At 38.4% G+C, this 17,748-nt stretch overlaps 3 protein-coding genes across 5 annotated transcripts; 2 read left to right on the forward strand and 1 right to left on the reverse strand.

Annotated features, from left to right (window-relative positions):
• The first annotated feature begins 2,569 nt into the window (after positions 1 to 2,569).
• On the forward strand, positions 2,570 to 6,875 carry LOC140775396 (L-galactono-1,4-lactone dehydrogenase 2, mitochondrial). The gene is made up of 6 exons (XM_073118662.1): positions 2,570 to 3,246; positions 4,010 to 4,260; positions 4,362 to 4,544; positions 4,737 to 5,139; positions 5,677 to 5,817; positions 6,476 to 6,875. Exons 1-6 carry the CDS (start codon positions 2,605 to 2,607, stop codon positions 6,644 to 6,646), a joined length of 1,791 nt encoding a protein of 596 aa, XP_072974763.1. The 5' UTR covers positions 2,570 to 2,604; the 3' UTR covers positions 6,647 to 6,875.
• A 1,299-nt stretch (positions 6,876 to 8,174) lies between these two features.
• LOC140775887 (uncharacterized) lies at positions 8,175 to 14,741 on the forward strand. Of its 3 annotated transcripts, none has more exons than XM_073119369.1 (9): positions 8,175 to 9,159; positions 9,261 to 9,383; positions 9,470 to 9,536; positions 11,483 to 11,586; positions 11,684 to 11,786; positions 11,872 to 12,167; positions 12,538 to 12,843; positions 12,918 to 13,367; positions 14,052 to 14,741. In XM_073119369.1, exons 1-8 carry the CDS (start codon positions 8,257 to 8,259, stop codon positions 13,278 to 13,280), a joined length of 2,265 nt encoding a protein of 754 aa, XP_072975470.1. In that variant the 5' UTR covers positions 8,175 to 8,256; the 3' UTR covers positions 13,281 to 13,367; positions 14,052 to 14,741. The 3 variants fall into 3 exon arrangements, with proteins under 3 accessions (XP_072975470.1, XP_072975469.1, XP_072975468.1); XM_073119368.1 differs by having other exon boundaries at positions 14,108 to 14,741; XM_073119367.1 differs by having other exon boundaries at positions 14,122 to 14,741.
• Positions 14,742 to 15,100: 359 nt separating this feature from the next.
• Positions 15,101 to 16,933, reverse strand: LOC140775728 (pentatricopeptide repeat-containing protein At2g13600-like). The gene has a single exon (XM_073119136.1). It carries the CDS (start codon positions 16,931 to 16,933, stop codon positions 15,101 to 15,103), a length of 1,833 nt encoding a protein of 610 aa, XP_072975237.1.
• Between the last annotated feature and the right edge of the window lie 815 nt (positions 16,934 to 17,748).

The following is a 17,748-nucleotide window of genomic DNA, read 5'->3' on the forward strand; positions in this document are numbered from 1 at the left end:
AAAGGATGCATATTAAGCAGGTGCTGGAGCTCTAGTTTGTGATGCTGATGAGAAATGTCAGGGAAATGGGAACCTATCCCTACGCTCTCTCTCCTATTCTTAGAGGCATAGGCCATAAAAATGGGTCTGAGGATGGTGGTTCCTAGCTCCAAAGTGGAGGTAGAGTCAGACTCACAAACTCTTATGAGAATTTTGAGAGGAGAATGTGACTGCCCATGACAAGTTAGGAATGTAATTAATAATTGTAAGTCCATTCTTATGAGTTTGATCGATCGTCAAATAGCCCATATTTATAGAAAGGGTAATATGGTGGCTGACTAAACAGCGCACCAAGGTATAACCTCAGCCATAGAAGTTCTTATAGGGCAGGGTAAGTTCATACCACCCAATCTGCAATTTTTGATTGACTCTGACCTTTTTAGTATGGAAGGGGCAATACCAGCTGATCTAAGCTCTTTATTTCTTTTAAATGGCTTAAATCCTAGCTTAATATTAAAATATATTTGTTTTAAATAAAATTAAGCTATTAAGCATTTTACTTGCCCAAAGTAAGATGCTAATAATACCAGCATTTTTATTGAAAGAAAAATGCTGAACATTTCAATAATTTACTAGAAAAAAATACACATAGAACATTAAAAATTTAGCGTTTTATTAAAAAAATTAAATGAGAAAGATTAAAAAAATATAAAAAAGATTAGATGTTATAACATTATGCTTAGTTATCCATTTTAATCATAAAATATGTCATTGTGATATAAAAAGAGTTCTATAAGTTGGAATGATATAGTCATTCTCCGAAACCAATTACGCTTAGAATCGCAAAAAAGAAAAAGAAAACTGCTAGCTCTTTCAAATTTTATTTTAATTATTTTAAAATTCTTTTAGATAAAATGTTTTACTTAAAGGTAAATCGTCGATCTTTACCTAGAGCTATAGTGTCTCACAGACCCATTTTGACATTAGGTTTGAGAGATAATCTATTTGGTTAAATAAAATATAAAAGAGAACTAGTTTGGTCAAAAGCTCGAGTTTATCAACCAATCGCAATTGTTATTTTTATACGAGACACCTTTTTGTGTACGTGGTAAATTTTTTAGATCTACGATCCGATATGATTGACGAATAAAACACAATCGGATGAACGTGATCTCATACAGCTATTCTCATATAATCTAAGATTAAGTTGAGGTAGCAACCTATCATCTCAATCTCACCATTATGTGGAGAATATGGAAAACTCCTAACACCTTTGTGTTCAATCTAGACCATCAAAACTCTTTTGACAAATCTCACATATCTTTTTGACAATGTTATAATTGGCTCGAAAAAAATGACACGTGGAAAAGTGTTAGAATATAAAATATAAAAATTATCGTTCTCTAGTAGCTTAAATTTTTAAAGTGGTTTCTGAGTAAACGAGGAGTAAGAGATTTAGTTTATAACAAAAGAAAAAAGTTTTGCAAACATCCAAAAGGAGAAGCTTTTGCACTTCTCCCCGGCCTGCAGAAACTCCACTAGCAAAAGCCCAACTAAGCCTTGTTGTATTTACTCATATCGTCTTCTTAAGATGAATGCAGTAAACGGAATCAACCTCCTCCCATTTTGATTCCCATTGACTGACGGACACATCTTAGACAGAATCTATTTGGTGTATTTCAATGTTTTAATTCTCTCCTCGAGCAGAGAGAAAATAATTACACTACTCATAATCTTGTCAGTTTTGCCATCTAAGACAAATCATGTATGGGATGAATCCATCCATCATCGAATCTTAATGAAAACCTGTCGGTATCCAAGAGTTGGATTAGTATCCCCAAAAATGCCACCGTGATAGTGAAGTGGAACATGTCACAATTGAAGGGGTGCTATTATTTGATGCCTAAATCACACCATTAGCTCGTAATTATTATCCACAGTGTTTGCTTGCAAGCGTTAAAGCCGCGAAGAATGATGCTCGTTTATTCCTTTTGTCGAGTTTTTGACTAAATTAGCCTTGTTTCACAACTTTTTATCCGAATAAATTATGTTTAAATTTATTTATCAAATAGAATCTAATTTATTATAGTCTGAATAAAAATATCAAATTAATTAATATTTTTTTTTGATAAAAATACTGATGTATATAAATTTTTTAAACTTAGTATTTCAGTAATTTAGAAAAAAAAATAATAAAAATACTAAACTTATTAGTATTTTTATTACGCCACAATGAATTATATCACATTTGATAAATAAATTGAAACGTAGTTTATTTTGATATATCTTTTGTGTGCCAAAATGAAAAATAAGTTGCTCTTTAAAAGCAACGAGAGCATATTCTGTACTGTAATACACTTCTTTGTACGAAATTTCTACAGTGAAATCTGAACGCAACTGCTCTAATCTACTCTATATACAAACTGTAATTCTATCCGTATATTAAAAGTGGACCTTCTTCTCAACGGAACGGCAGCGGAGGGGCCCCACCGCCCCACGGCGTAAATTGCCGAATGATACATTCATTCATACATCTCTATCCGTAATAAATACCAACCGGCTAAAACCAAATCAATCCACAAAAATCGCACTTCGATCAAAGAAAATAATTAAAATAAATAAAAAATGCGTCCCCTCTTCGCTCGCCTCCTCCGCCCCTCCTCCTCCTCCTCTTCCCTCCTTCGCCACTCCCAAACCCTAAACCCTTACACTTATCCTAGCCCCCACCTCCTCCTCCGCCCCCTCTCCACCACCTCTTCCTCCTCCTCCTCATCCGATGCGGAGCTCCGTCGGTATGCTGGTTACTTCGTGCTCCTCCTCGGCTGCGGCGCCGCCACCTACTACTCGTTCCCCTTCCCTGCCGACGCCAAGCACAAGAAAGCTCAGATGTTTCGCTACGCCCCGCTCCCCGAAGACCTCCACACTGTCTCCAATTGGAGCGGCACCCACGAAGTCCACACCCGCGTGCTTCTCCAGCCGGAAACCCTAGCCGACCTCGAGGCCGCGGTGAGGGAAGCGGATGAGAAGCGCGCCAAACTGCGGCCGGTGGGGTCGGGGTTGTCGCCCAATGGGATCGGCCTTTCTAGGGCTGGGATGGTGAACCTTGCGCTCATGGATAAGGTGCTCGAGGTGGATCGCGAGACGAAGAGGGCCACCGTGCAGGCGGGGATACGCATCGCGGAGCTCGTGGATGCCTTGAAGGAGCATGGGCTTACGCTCCAGAATTTTGCGTCGATCCGGGAGCAGCAAGTTGGTGGAATCATACAGGTTTACTCCTTTTTTTGCCTCTTTTTTAGGTTTGTCTATAAATGGTGGAGCAAAATTTTGATCTTGGATGTTGGGTTTTCTGAAGTGCTTTCTTTTGAGTGTTTTACCGCTTTGATATGTGAGAAAAATATAATGACTGGGAATTGTCTTCTAACGGGGAGGAACATAAACTTGAGATGACTTTTTTTTTAATCCTCTCAACCTTGGCTTCTAGGAGGAAGTCCAAAGGACTCAGAAATAGATCATCTTATTTGATTTGATATCAATGGGTGTCCTTTATTCAAGCAACTACTGGCGAATTTATACATATATTGTTGTTTTTGGATAACCCTACCTCCGTCACCGGAGCAACTTGAACCCCAGTTTCCTACTTGAACTAGGAGGACTTTCGTGATCTCATCGTACACTTGCCCTGGTTGCCCGGTTGCCCCAACTATCCACCAGTGCAAGTTAAATAGGCTAAAGGAAGCATTAACACTTCTTCAGCTTAAAAAAAATTTGAAAACCCCTGGAAGTTCGTTAAAAATTACCAAAAGTAAAGCCTCAGTGGCCATAACTTATTTTGATTTCAACATCTTTTGGCTAAAGATAGTATGATGGTATCCGTATAATTTCGGCTAGAACTGCCTAAAAGATGAAAGTCTTCCGTTGAAGTATTTAAGGCTTACTCTGTTATACTGTCACAATTCCGTTTCATGATCATTTTGTTACCTTTGATCGTAGTGTTCAGTTAAAGGATGTCATGTTCTCTTCTCATGTCCAGGTTGGTGCCCACGGCACCGGTGCAAGATTGCCTCCCATTGATGAGCAGGTTGTTAGCATGAAACTTGTAACTCCTGCCAAGGGAACAATAGAGGTGTCAAGAGAGAAAGATCCTGACCTGTTTTATCTGGCTCGCTGTGGTCTGGGTGGCCTTGGAGTGGTTGCTGAAGTCACTCTTCAGTGTGTGGAGAGACATGAGCTTGTTGAACATACATTTGTGTCTAACGTAGACGAGATCCGGAAGAACCACAAGTAAATTAATTATTCTGTTGAATGGTAGCCTTGTTAAATTTTTTTTCATCATGGTGGTCTTTCACGTCGGTAAGAATTTTTATTTTCTTATTTGTTTGCAGGAAGCGGCTAGCTGAAAATAAGCACGTGAAATACTTGTGGATCCCATATACTGACACAGTCGTTGTTGTTGAGTGCAATCCTCCTTCGAAGTGGAATACTCCAAAGTTCACGCCAAAATATGGGAAGGATGAAGCAGTGCAACATGTTCGTGATCTTTATCGTGATTCCCTCAAGAAATATAGGTAAAGCGCATTCCTTTTGTTTGAGCAGCTAATTGAAGGCTACTGACCTGTCGATGCCTCTGAGAAGATCATTATTTTTCTCGATTGTTTGAGAAAGCCTTCTTTCTACTTTATGTCTCTAGGTTTGATCTATGTTAAATTGGAATCTTCTAGATAGCTAAGTGTTCACTACCAGTTAATAGATTATTGCAGAATTGAAGCAGGAAGTGATGAGCCAGACATAAACCAGCTCTCTTTTACTGAGCTGCGGGATAAGCTTCTTGCCCTTGATCCTCTCAACAAGGACCATGTCATAAAAATTAATCAAGCAGAAGCTGAGTATTGGAAGAAGTCAGAGGGATATCGGGTAGGTTGGAGTGATGAAATACTGGGGTTTGATTGTGGTGGGCAACAATGGGTCTCTGAGACCTGCTTCCCAGCAGGGACCTTGTCAAAACCAAGCATGAAGGATTTGGACTACCTAGAGGAGTTGAAGCAGCTCATAGAAAGCGAAGATATACCAGCGCCAGCACCTATTGAACAGCGTTGGACAGCTCGCAGTAAGAGCCTCATGAGCTCAGCTTCAAGTTCCAGTGAAGATGATATATTTTCATGGGTAACACAATTCTCTTTAATTTTTATCTTTGGCCTCTGCTAGATGATTTCACAACTACATATGATCTAGATTTGATTCGTTGCAAATGTACCATATATTGTCTGCAATTTTTAATTGGTCCATCATAAGATAGATCCTGTAGATAGTTCTTCCATGCCTCTGCATGTAACAAGTGAGCTTCAATGGGGTGGCTTGGTATATGTACTATTAACATATGCATAGTTTATATATTGTAGATTCTTTTAAAAAAAATTTGGAAATTACTGCAATGCATTTCATGTTTTGGAGGTCATCTATTTCGTGGGGTTCATTTTTTATGGGAAGTGATATATTCTCCTTTATGAAATTACTTTCCTTTATTGTATAATTATCTATCAATCTCAAAAGTTAATTGGTGTCCTTGCATTATGGTTGGTATTATTATGTCTTCAGAAGGGTCCTTGTAAGGAGTTCATATAGATCATCTTTTTGTTGCATGCTGTACTTTGACTAGTTTCTCTTAGATCTTATTAAATCTGTAGTGTTATGGTTATGTAGGTTGGTATCATCATGTACCTACCAACAACGGATGCTCGCCAGAGAAAGGATATCACAGAAGAGTTCTTCAATTACAGGCGTCTCACTCAAACTAGACTATGGGATGCCTATTCTGCTTATGAGCATTGGGCCAAAATTGAGGTATCTATTGATTACTGGAGATCTTTTGAACCTCCTTTTATTTATTGCATCAGGTTTTTGTTTTTGGACAAGGTTACGTAGTGTGGCATTTCTTGAAGTGGAATTACATGCTGTTGGGAAAGGTCCTCCGTATCATAAGTTGACAGGCTAGTATGATCTCGGTTATCTCTCTAAAAGAAATATATATGAGAAAGCTTCTTTAATCCTGGCGAAAAGTGTAGTTGGAGGATTTGGAGAAAGGATGGATTCACAACCATAAGCTCTCGGCTATGTTAGCCTGTAATTTCTGAGTATGCAATGATATCGTAACTGTCATCCACATTATCTCTAGTGTGATCAAATATCGATGCTACAATGTATATTTCTTTCCTCGTTACTCGAGGAAAAGTCCAATGCAAAAATGTGACAACAGTCACATAAATTGCTGGAACCAATATTCTCGTATTTCTCTGGAATAACAAAATTTACAATGTTATGTTCTGAAGTTCTTCAGACAGGCATTTGATTGGCTACAGAATGCTAGTATCCATTCTTTCTTTTCATGTCAATATGCAACAAATTGTCATCCTTGTAACCTACCTTGTTTGTGTATGGTAGTGTTGAAGGTGCTCAGGTCATTAAGCTACTCTTCTAGCTGGCTTATTTTTACATTCTGCAGGTTCCAAAGGACAAGGAAGAGCTTGCAGCACTCCAGGCTAGATTGAGGAGGCGTTTCCCGGTTGATGCCTATAACAAAGCACGCGCGGAGCTTGATCCGAACAGAATTCTCTCTAATGTCAAGTTGGAGAAGTTGTTCCCCATGTTGGAGACGGTCAAGCTTTCACAGTAAGATTTGTTTGTTTCAGCAACAGCCTGTGAGGCCAGCAGAATTCCCAAAGTACTCGTGTGCTGGATGCATTATTTATTCTGATGTTTCATAGTCTTGAGTCAGTCTATGGATCTTGTGTTGATTTTGGTCGCTTGTATGGTAGTAGTTTAGTAAAAGGCCAATTATTCCTTAGCAGTAATTCAAAACTTTTACATTCTTAATCCAATAAAATTTGCTTTTCCTCATTGAATTTTTTGGCGATATATTTTGGTACCATAGTCTAATTTACCTCGTATTGGTTTTTTTTTTCAAAAAAATAATAATATCACTCCAAATTATTTATAAATATAGGTTTCTTTCAAAGAAACCATTTCGTAGATATTTGAAGTCACTATTATTGTTGTATTTTATTAATCTATACTCTAGCAATTCAAATTGTAGATGCTTTCACACACTGAGCAGTAGATATTTGATAACTTAGCAAATCAGTTTTCTAAAATATGTTGAAAAAATTATGATTTTAACTTGAATTTTATAAATTTTCATTATTTACGATGTATATATGTAATAATAAAAAAAAGCTCAAAATGTATTTTAACGTCATGTATTTAGTGAATCAATTCTATGAAAGGGGCTGTCAATAGAAATTAACTTTAAAAAAAGAACTTGAAAAAACTTTTGTCATGGATGTCCTGCAACAACCTTTCATCCATCCTTCTTTCAGACTCCGAGACGTCGTAGTCTTCGACAACCTCCCCTCCGTCGTCTCCATCAACACTCAACACGTCGAGGAGTTCGTCGAGCCTGCCGACCGACGTGGCGTCTTCTTCTTCTTCTTCCTCCTCGCCCTCAAGCTCCGAACAAATACAACTCTCAGCATCTTGGGATTGTGCATCGTCTAGCGAAGTCTCTGATCCTTGGAAGCTCAGGCAACTTTCGTCGTCGTCCTCCTCCACGTTCACCCCCGTATCATCTTCTTCCTCCTCCAAAGCCATCACCAGATCATCATCTTCTTCCTCGTTCAAAACTTCTTCTGAGTATGGCACGTCGCCGTCCATGATAATTCTTTCAGTACTACACGAGAGAGAAATAATTGAATGCTTTCCTTGGCATTCTGATGTATTTATAGGAGGTTGAGAGGGTAGCAGAGTCGTAGAGCAATCTCTGATTCGGATATAGTTTTAAACCTATGTGGTTTGAGTTATTTTCTTAAGTATTTATCTTTCACGTGATTAAAACTAAATTATAACCGTTAGATATCCTATCTAAACAATATAACCAAACTTCCCCTATTGACAAGCATTGAAGTAAAATGAATAAACTATATCTACCGTCTTTATATCAGATTATAATTTTAGAGGGTAATATTATATATATAATTCCAAGTTATATTGAGCGAAAAATAATTATTTTGAACTCAAAATATTTCAATTCATTTATTGAATGAACAAGTCTATTATTAGCGAACAAAGATCCGACCCAACTAGCTAACGGATATTAGCTTTCGCAACCCAACGGGACCCGTTTAATAGACAGGTCGGTTCGGGTCCTCTTCTCCGCCAAGCCCTAAGGGCTTATCTGAATCTCCCTCTTTAGATCGGGAAATTTCAAGTGTAGACGAGTTCGAGAGTATGGCGGTCTCGAATCCCTCCTCCGATGAGGACGACTCTGGCGATCACAGGACGCGGCGCCGGGAAACCTCTGCCAAGAATGGTCGCAGATCTAAGGCTTCCCCTCCGGATGAGCGGCGCCACCACCACCGCGACCGGGAGAGGAGGAGCGAGCGCCGGCATCGCCACCGCCGCAGCTCCGACGAGGAAGACGATGGCGGTTCGGATTCCGGCGATCGCCGGAAAGGAAGACCGTCGAGGGACGAGGAGCGCCGCCATCGTCGCCACCGTGATGATGAGGGTGAGAGGAAGAGGAGTCACCACAGGGAGGCGAACGGCGACGACCGGAGCAGGAAAGGCGAAAGGGATAGAGACCGCGAAGAGAGCCCTCGTCGGCATCGGAGGTCCCGAGACGAGAGCCCTCGAGATCGCCGCAAGCATCGTGATAGAGTCGAAGAAGAAAGAGAAGAAGAAAAGAGGCCGAGAGAGGAAGAATCGAAGAAACCCGAGCCCGAGCTGCCGCCCCCACCACCGCTTCCGGAAACGATCCCAGGGAGGACTGGCGGCATCTACATCCCGCCTCACCGGATGGCGCAGATGATGCGGGACGTCCAGGACAAGAGCAGCGAGACTTATCAGAGACTGACCTGGGATGCTTTGAGGAAGAGTATCAATGGGCTGGTGAATAAGGTCAATGCGACCAACATCAAGAACATCATCCCGGAGCTCTTCTCGGAGAATCTTATCCGTGGGAGGGGTCTGTTCTGCAGATCGTGTATGAAATCACAAATGGCTTCTCCGGGGTTTACGGATGTGTTCGCCGCGTTGGTTGCTGTTGTCAATACAAAGTTTCCAGAAGTGGGCAGGCTTCTTTTGGTGAGGATTGTGTTGCAGCTCAAGAGAGCCTATAAGAGAAATGACAAGGTATAAGTAATAGAATAGATCTATTTTGCATCTCTAATTTGTACTGTAATTGGAGAAAGACAGTTTGCTAATAGATATGATGTGTATCTGTTGACGTTTAGCCCCAACTACTTGCTGCGACGAAGTTTATAGCGCACCTTGTGAACCAGCTAGTGGCCCATGAGCTTGTTGCTCTGGAGCTTCTCACAGTGCTGTTGGAAAATCCCACAGATGATAGTGTAGAGGTAAAGTTGTTAGGATGTATTGTGCGTTATGATGAGCTTGCAAATGTAGTTTCTCACATATATATATGTGCATTTTCCCCTTGCAGGTAGCTGTAGGGTTTGTTAAAGAATGTGGAGCATTATTGCAGGATGTTGTTCCCCTAGGTCTTCATGGTAAGACGTGCTCTATTTTCAAGTAACTTCTGAATATGGCTAATGTCGAAAATAATCTGAAGCTTTCTACTGTACTAGTTTCTGAAAGACTGATCCTTCTTGATCATCCTCCTGAGATGAGATTTTCTTTTTCTCACTGCTTTGTTTATGTCAATGGAAATGAATGAGGCATGTTATTTTTACAAGAGAATAAAGAAATTGTGCAAGTTCATCTCTATTGTAGATCTATCTGGCATGAAACCGAACTATTCTTGGATATACTCATTTTCTATCTTGACCTTTGAGCCATCAGTTTGATTCTATCATTATTTCTACAACCCTGTTAAGCTACTTCATTTTATATATTTTACACCTGTGTAATTTTATCAACTCACATTATGTATTGAAATAGCCAGTGAACCTAATTATGGTATATTGTAAGCACTTCCTTAGTTCCATAAATTAATTAGAATAACATCAGGTTGGAGTTTGGACTGCATTTCCTTTGTTCAACCTTGTTAAATCACTCTTGATCCCACCTAATCTAAATATTCATAATCCTGATGCAGTGCATATATATTCTTCTCGACTGAACTAAAGTCATCCCCATGTTAACTTTGAATATTGATGAAAATAACTCCCACCTTTCTTGGTTGAAGAAATTGAACTATTTGTGTATCTAAGTGTCATATTAAGGCATTTATTTCCCGTCACTCCTTGTTGAACTTTAAAGATCACTGCAAGTTAGCTGCAAAATGTACATCTGATTTACAGCAACGATGAGTACTAGTTGGTGACCTACTAGACCAGAAACTTTAATTCATGAATATGATGTTATTCACTCTTCTTCAACTGAAGATCATATGAGCCTTTTTTCATTGGCTTGGCTTGCCCAAATAATGAGCTGGCTTGGCTCATATCTTTTATGGCCCTGTTCTAAAAAGATTCCTTACGATATTGCCGTAGTAGTTAAACTTTTCTAAAGTTAGGGGCAGAGCGCAGCAGCTATAAGGGCCCTTGCCAAGTATATTTATTCCGATGTGGGACTATGAATTCCTCTAACATGACCTAAAGAATGCACCGAGTTAAAAATAGTAATGGATTTGATTGCTGGTCACCGAGGAAAAGAGGAGATCTGACCAACTTGCCAAACAACAATTGTGCAAACTAATAGAGATTATATATAAATATATAATAATATAAATTTATATTATATATATCGAGCTAAGCTTGAGTGAGCTGATTTTAGGTCGAGCTCAGCTCATTTAGTAAACAAGCACGAATTTGACCTCGACCTCACGAACTGGATTGACACCCCTAGATATGATGTCTACCATATTCTTTTGGTTTCACACTTTAAAATGAAAAGAATATGGTTAGCATACATTAATTTGTTTCTGATGTCCAGGAAATCTAGATTTTAGTTGATACTTTTAGGTACTCAATCGTAGTTAGTCAAGTATATATAATTATGACTTCTTAGTTACTCGATTTTAGTTGATACATAAGTTAGTTTTCTTGGCTTCTTATAGCAATAGGAAGTAAGTACAGGTTAGCTTACTCCCCAGTATTCCTTCCACTCTTCTTTTATCTTGCATGTGGTAGCAAACAGTGCAAAATATTTGTCTTATCTTTAAAAGTGATCATGGGATTAGTTATTGTAAATTTAGGTTATTTCATGCTATATACTGTAATTACGGTTGATATTCCTTAAGTTTTACCCATATGATTAAGTCCTAAACATTTTAACTTTAAAGTGCGAAAATATGTAAAGTACTGGTAGTCATAAGAATCTAAATCACACTTAAGGATTGACATTTGTTATTCACTTATAGGGGACATAGTGAAGTCCTAAGAGTATGCCTGTTTTCAGTACTAAAATTATCTTTGTAGGCATGTGGAGCTGGTATATTTTCCCATTGTATATATACAATTTTAATGTGTTACTTATTTCTTAATTTTTGCAGGTATTTTTGAGAGGTTCCGTGGTATACTTCATGAAGGTGAAATAGATAAACGTGTTCAGTTTCTAATTGAAGGCCTTTTTGCCATCAGAAAGGCCAAGTTTCAGGTATAAATAAATTGTTGCAAAGTTTTGTCTTAAAGCATGTTTTTTGATGAAGTAGGCCAAATTGAAGATTGTATTGTTGTTTTACATTAATATTCAGGGATTTCCTGCTATCCGGCCTGATCTGGACCTTGTGGAGCAAGAGGACCAGTTTACCCATGAGATTTCCCTTGAATATGAGCTAGATCCTGAGACAAACCTTGGTATTTTTATTCAGTTTAAATGCTGTAATCATTACTGGCAGATCTTATATTTCTAAGTACTTATAATATTTATGTGATCTTGCAGATGTTTTTAAGCCAAATCCACAATTCCTTGAAGATGAAAAGGCCTATGAGGACCTTAAAATAAGTATACTTGGGACGGAATCTTCTGAAGAGGAAGAAGGCTCTGATGTTGCCTCAGATGATGAAGATGAAGAAGATTCTGAAGAAGAGGATGATGAACAGATGAAAATAAAGGATGAAACAGAGACTAATCTTGTTAATCTGCGGAGAACCATATATCTGACAATCATGTCAAGTGTTGATTTTGAAGAGGCTGGTCATAAGTTGCTAAAAATCAAACTTGAACCTGGTCAGGAGGTAAGTAATGCATTATATGCCCTTTGTACTGAATGACTGTGGTTTATTCTTAAAGCATCATGATTTTTTGAAGTTCTGAATCTCATTAGGTAAATAACACTTACAAAATGTACTCCTGTAGACATAATAAGATGCACTGGTTTTTTATGTAGTTATTTCTTGTAAATTGTAACTAGTTACCCTCTGTCTTATTTGCTCTTGGGTGGACTCATTGAAAAATAGCATAATGGCTACTTTCACTTGCTATATTTTGTCTACAGTAGTTGCTGGATGCTCTACATCACTACATGTCCATTTGTTACTTGATTTTATGTACCTTCTATTTCCTTCTCCGACATGAATGCTTACTTCTTATTTGTTTACCTAACAGATGGAGCTATGTATTATGCTTCTCGAGTGTTGCAGTCAAGAGAGAACATATCTTCGCTATTATGGTCTGTTGGGCCAACGGTTTTGCATGATCAACAAAGTCCACCAGGAAAATTTTGAGAAGTGTTTTGTCCAGCAATATTCAATGATTCATCGACTTGAAACAAATAAACTACGTAACGTGGCAAAGTTCTTTGCACATTTACTAGGAACAGATGCACTTCCTTGGCATGTGCTGGCATACATACGTTTAACTGAGGAAGATACCACGTCATCCTCCCGAATTTTTATAAAAATTCTTTTTCAGGTATATATACTTTGATCCCCTGACATTTTTTGTGTTTTTTTATTATCGAATTAACCGAATTTCATTTATTGCAGGAATTGTCTGAGCATCTTGGCATACGTTTGCTAAATGAACGTCTCAATGATCCAACTATGCAGGATTCATTTGATTCAATTTTCCCAAAAGATAATCCTAAGAACACAAGGTTCGCGATAAACTTCTTTACATCGATTGGTCTTGGTGGTATAACAGAGAGCCTGAGAGAGTACTTGAAAAATATGCCACGCCTTATAATGCAGCAACAAAAGCCTGTGTCAGAATCAGATGATGATTCTAAAAGCTCTGATTCAGATAGTTCAGGTGGGTCAAGTTCTGAATCAGATTCTGATTCAGAGTCAAGTTCAGAGGAAAGTGACAGAAATGATAGAAGACATAAAAAGAGAAGGAAGACAAATTGACAAAAATGTGAACCGTGGGACCGTTGTTTGACCTGATATTTACATATTTGGTTTTCATCATGTACCTGTTCCTCTGTCTTGTATCAGGTATTTCTTTTCTTGAACTTATTTTAGTAGGTTTTCATACTTGAGGTCCTTTTAATTGTCACCCATGGAATGCTGTACTTTATTTGTAGTTTATAAATGTAGGTACCTGTACAATTTAGTGCATTAATGGATTAAATGGTATCTTAAGAATGATATTTATATTCAAGGGATTTTGGGAATACCTAGTTGGCTATTTGGTTAACAAAAGAAGCGAGGTTCGGAACCTCTATACATGCTGTTATTAAAGGGTAATTACTTTTAATGGTCTTACATTAGTGCTATTAAGCTGCACTACATCCCTTTCATGCACTACTGACTCGGACATTTAATTTGTACTGCACTATCATGAAAAGTTCTGTGGGTCCTATTTTTATCTGTTGGAACTTTGGCAAACATAGCTAATTAAGCAGATCTAGTACCTAGTTGAGTGTGGAAAATATCAGAATATTCCATAGTATGTTCATTGTTTATCTTATTCAAGGGACACGTCTCGAGATATTTTCTTGTAATGGGCTTGACATGCATATGAGACTGACCAATCTTTATGCATTTAATATCTTTTATACTTTTTTATGGTTAACTGTGTTAAATACTGTTGGAAGATTCTAACTGAATGTTACTCTTTTGCTGATTTACTTTTCGACATATGACTTTTGTCTTATGAGATGTTTATCATGCTTTCAGCTTCCCATTGTTAGTTCAGAGTCATCATTGGCTGTTTGTTTTGAGTCTCACCAAAGGCTCATTTATACAGGGTTTTGAAGACCAATATATTAAGAATGGTTGAAACCCGTGAATCACCCTTTTTGCCTTGTTGGACCATGAGCTGCTGGAGAAGTCATTCTATTTTCAAACTGAAATGTGTGATCTGTATGCTTGTTATGTGAATCAAGTACTTAAGTTAACGATCCTTGCATCTTAAATAGAGAGGATTGTTGATTCTCGAGTTATCCCTTAAAGGTTCCTGCGGAAGGCTATCTGTTGTTGAAGTCATTTGCCGTACATACAATTCTTTTCTTCTGAAGCTGATCAGTTTACTTGAGCAGACTACTGATTGATGCACAATTTGGGAGCGATGTTAGTGAGATACCATGTATGGTTGGGTCTTCTGGAGATGCTCTTTGGGGGTTCTCGTTTAGGTATTGTACTGCATGTAAATTTTAGGAATGTTTAAATTACTTATTCTGATAGCAGTAGTTGGAGGAGCACCTAAGATATGTTTTGGCAGTAGTAGTAGTAGTTTAAGGCTTTAAGCACGTAAGTTTTGTTTTGATGAAGTTAATGTTGATTCTGTGTGGGCGCGTGTGCTTGTGCATATGCAAATTATCTGAGAACACACTCAATTTCAAGAGTCTAATTTTACTATTATTAAAATTGAGGTTTCCTTCGCTCGTGGAAAAATACCAGTTCCAAAAGAAGTAGTCAAACTTTTAATATCAGAAGAAGAGTTAATGCTTATGTAAGTTATTCTATTATTTAATTAAATATTCGTATGAAAAGTCATAACTATATTTAATGTAATATAAAATTGATATTAATAGTGATGGGAATTATTGACATTTTAAACTAAACGAGGAAAATATTTTTGATTAGGAGTTAAATAGTAATTATAAGTTATTATTAAATCGGCTTTTAAACGTAGATTAGAAACGTGAAACTATTCACCACCTGAAATAGTATTTCGTAGAACATAAAAGAACTGCGAAATTGCATGTTTTAGCTTCACAGCTTCGCTAATCACAAGCTTTTGTTCCCATATTACACCGGTATCTAATATCGAACATTGTTAATTCTAATTTTCGCAACATATCCGAGATCAATCCAAACTGTGGATGACAAGTAAAACCTGCTGTAAAAGAATGTACACTGCCCCTAATGTCAATCCAACTAGTCCCCACAACTTTCTGAGCTCCATTGGCACACATAAGTTCTCTAGCATCTAATGCATCATCCCACGCTCTGTTAGCAATAAGCATGTTAGAAAGGAGGACATAGTTGGACGAATTACCCGGTTCGGCCACAAAGAGCCTCTTCGCAATATGCTTAGCCATGACTAGGTTTCCATGTCTTCTGCAAGCTCCTAGCAGGGCACCCCATATCACTGCATCAGGCTCAAAAGGCAATGCTAGAATTATATCCTCTGCCTCCTCTAAAAGCCCAGCTCTGGCCAAGAGATCTACCAAACAAGCATAATGCTCAGGCTGTGGTTCAATGGAGTAGTCATAAACCATGTCTCTGAAGTACTTGCAACCCTTATGGACCAAGCCAACATGGCTACATGCACTTAAGACACCCAGAAAAGTGTTAGAATTAGGGGTTATGAATGGTTGATGGCTTTGCACCATTTCATCAAAAAGCTGCAAAGATTTCATAGCCTCCCCATTCTGAGCTAACCCACATATCATTGTGTTCCAAGAAACCACATCTCTTTCAGACATACTATTGAAAAGACTCAGTGCATCATTCGTCTCGCCGCACTTTGAATACATATTTGCCAGAGAACTAGCAACGACTGCATCCATTTCTAACCCATGCTTCAAAACAAGTGCATGATATTTCTTCCCTCTTTGCAGAGCGTTAGCACTTGCACATGAACCAATCAAGCAACCAAAGGTAAAAGAATTGGGCTTCACTCCACCCATCCGCATCAGCTGGAAAGTGTCGAAAGCATCACTTTGGTAACCGCCCGCTGCAAAGGCCGAAATCATTGCAGTCCAAGAAACCACATTGTGTTCTGGCATCTCACTGAACAATCTGTCAGCCAAATCAACATGACCGCAGTTCGAATACAAATTCAACAAAGCATTGCAAGTGAATGTATCCCAACAATATCCGGCTCTCATAATCATCGAATGCACTTGCATCCCTTCAAAACTTTGCAAGCAATTAGCCAACTCATTTAGGACTGTTGCGAAAGTGAACTCATCCGGTCGAATCCCAATTCTAACAAGCTCAAGAAATGCCTGAAGACACAAATGGCCCATGCCAAACTTAGAATAACAATCGCACAGAACATTCCAGGAGACCAAGTCTCTTTGTGACAAGCCATCGAAAACCTCCCTTGCCTCATCCAACTGACCCGATTCAGCATACATTCTTACAAAACTGGTACCAACAAAAGGGTCCGAATCAGACCACGCTTTCAAGACATGCGCATGGACTTGCCGGCCAATAGTCAAATGACAGCAAGGAGCAATGATGGAATAAGTGTAGTTATCGGGCCTGACTGCACCACGATTCATGCGGACAAAACGGTAAACGGCTTCGTTACATCTATCATTTCGGACGAGCCCAGAGATGAGAGTGTTCCAAGACCAAGAATCCGTAATCGGCATTTTGTCGAACAGGTCAAGGGCGTCATCGATGCGGTGGGAGTTGACGTAACCCGAGAGGAGGGTGTTGTACGAGACGACTGTGGGTTGAAGCATGAGATGAAGCACGCGGTGGGCGTCGGATAACGCATTGGAACGGACGTAGGCGCGGAGGAGAAGGTTGCATCGGTAGACATGGGAGTGGAGGCCAGATTTGAGGAGGGAAGCGTGGAGTTTTCGAGCTTCTAATCGCATAAGATTCGGGAAGCACTTCAGTCTTCAGAGCAAATTTCGGGTCGAATCCAACTTGAGCACTACGTGATGAATCCCTCGCTCAGGTCGATATAAGTGGGTCGGGGTTCAGGCCGATCTTCGTCCAAATTCCCAAACAATTTATAGCAAAAACACTCGTGTACTTTTAAAAGCACTTAAAATTTTAATTAAAATATAATATTTTATTACTATCCAATTTTAAAAAAATTGGGAGGATACTCGTCTGTAACCTAGAAGGTTGTAAGTTTAAGTTCACCTCCAAACAAATTTATTGTAAATAAATTATTTGGGTATCAGTGGCTTAGCTTGGGAGGATCAATTCAGCTCAGTTTAATGGCTTGTGTTGATTTGAAGGAGTAGTTTAAAACAATAGCTTGATGGTATAATGACTTGGAGCTTAAATTGAATGGTTATGTTGTTAGCTAAAATGTTAGTGAGACCAAGTGTCTTTATGTCAAAAGAGTGTTAACTCTTTGTCTAGCTTATATTCAGTCTTCGAGCTTTTAAATATTAAAAATAGAAAGTATAACTTTGGTGTTTTTAATTATCTTTGACTAAATTAAATATCAAATTTGAAAATATTCATCGGAAACAAAGTTGTAGAGAATTTGATGAGCTTTCCAATACATATAAAATAATACTAATAAAATTTTAAATGATAAAAAAATATAATTAATATATTAAATAAATGTAAGTTTTTGTCGTATCTTTATTATCATTCTATCAATATTAATTTATACAATCTGTTGTAACTTTGTCTCTAATAAAGATTTTTAAATTCAATCTTTATTTTGGTG

This window comes from Typha angustifolia, chromosome 14, assembly GCF_048772165.1.
Source record: "Typha angustifolia cultivar Huaian chromosome 14, ASM4877216v1, whole genome shotgun sequence".
NCBI lineage: Eukaryota > Viridiplantae > Streptophyta > Magnoliopsida > Poales > Typhaceae > Typha > Typha angustifolia.

What these genes read in the sequence shown, in the direction of transcription:
- LOC140775396 (XM_073118662.1), top strand. Translation starts at nt 2,605, where the DNA reads ATGCGTCCCCTCTTCGCTCGCCTCCTCCGCCCCTCCTCCTCCTCCTCT. An exon ending in AAGTTGGTGGAATCATACAG is followed by an intron (nt 3,247 to 4,009) that starts GTTTACTCCTTT and finishes TCTCATGTCCAG; the next exon opens with GTTGGTGCCCACGGCACCGG. An exon ending in AGCATTGGGCCAAAATTGAG is followed by an intron (nt 5,818 to 6,475) that starts GTATCTATTGAT and finishes TACATTCTGCAG; the next exon opens with GTTCCAAAGGACAAGGAAGA.
- LOC140775887 (XM_073119369.1), top strand. Translation starts at nt 8,257, where the DNA reads ATGGCGGTCTCGAATCCCTCCTCCGATGAGGACGACTCTGGCGATCAC. An exon ending in CCTATAAGAGAAATGACAAG is followed by an intron (nt 9,160 to 9,260) that starts GTATAAGTAATA and finishes GTTGACGTTTAG; the next exon opens with CCCCAACTACTTGCTGCGAC. An exon ending in AGATCCTGAGACAAACCTTG is followed by an intron (nt 11,787 to 11,871) that starts GTATTTTTATTC and finishes GTGATCTTGCAG; the next exon opens with ATGTTTTTAAGCCAAATCCA.
- LOC140775728 (XM_073119136.1), bottom strand. Translation starts at nt 16,933, where the DNA reads ATGCGATTAGAAGCTCGAAAACTCCACGCTTCCCTCCTCAAATCTGGC.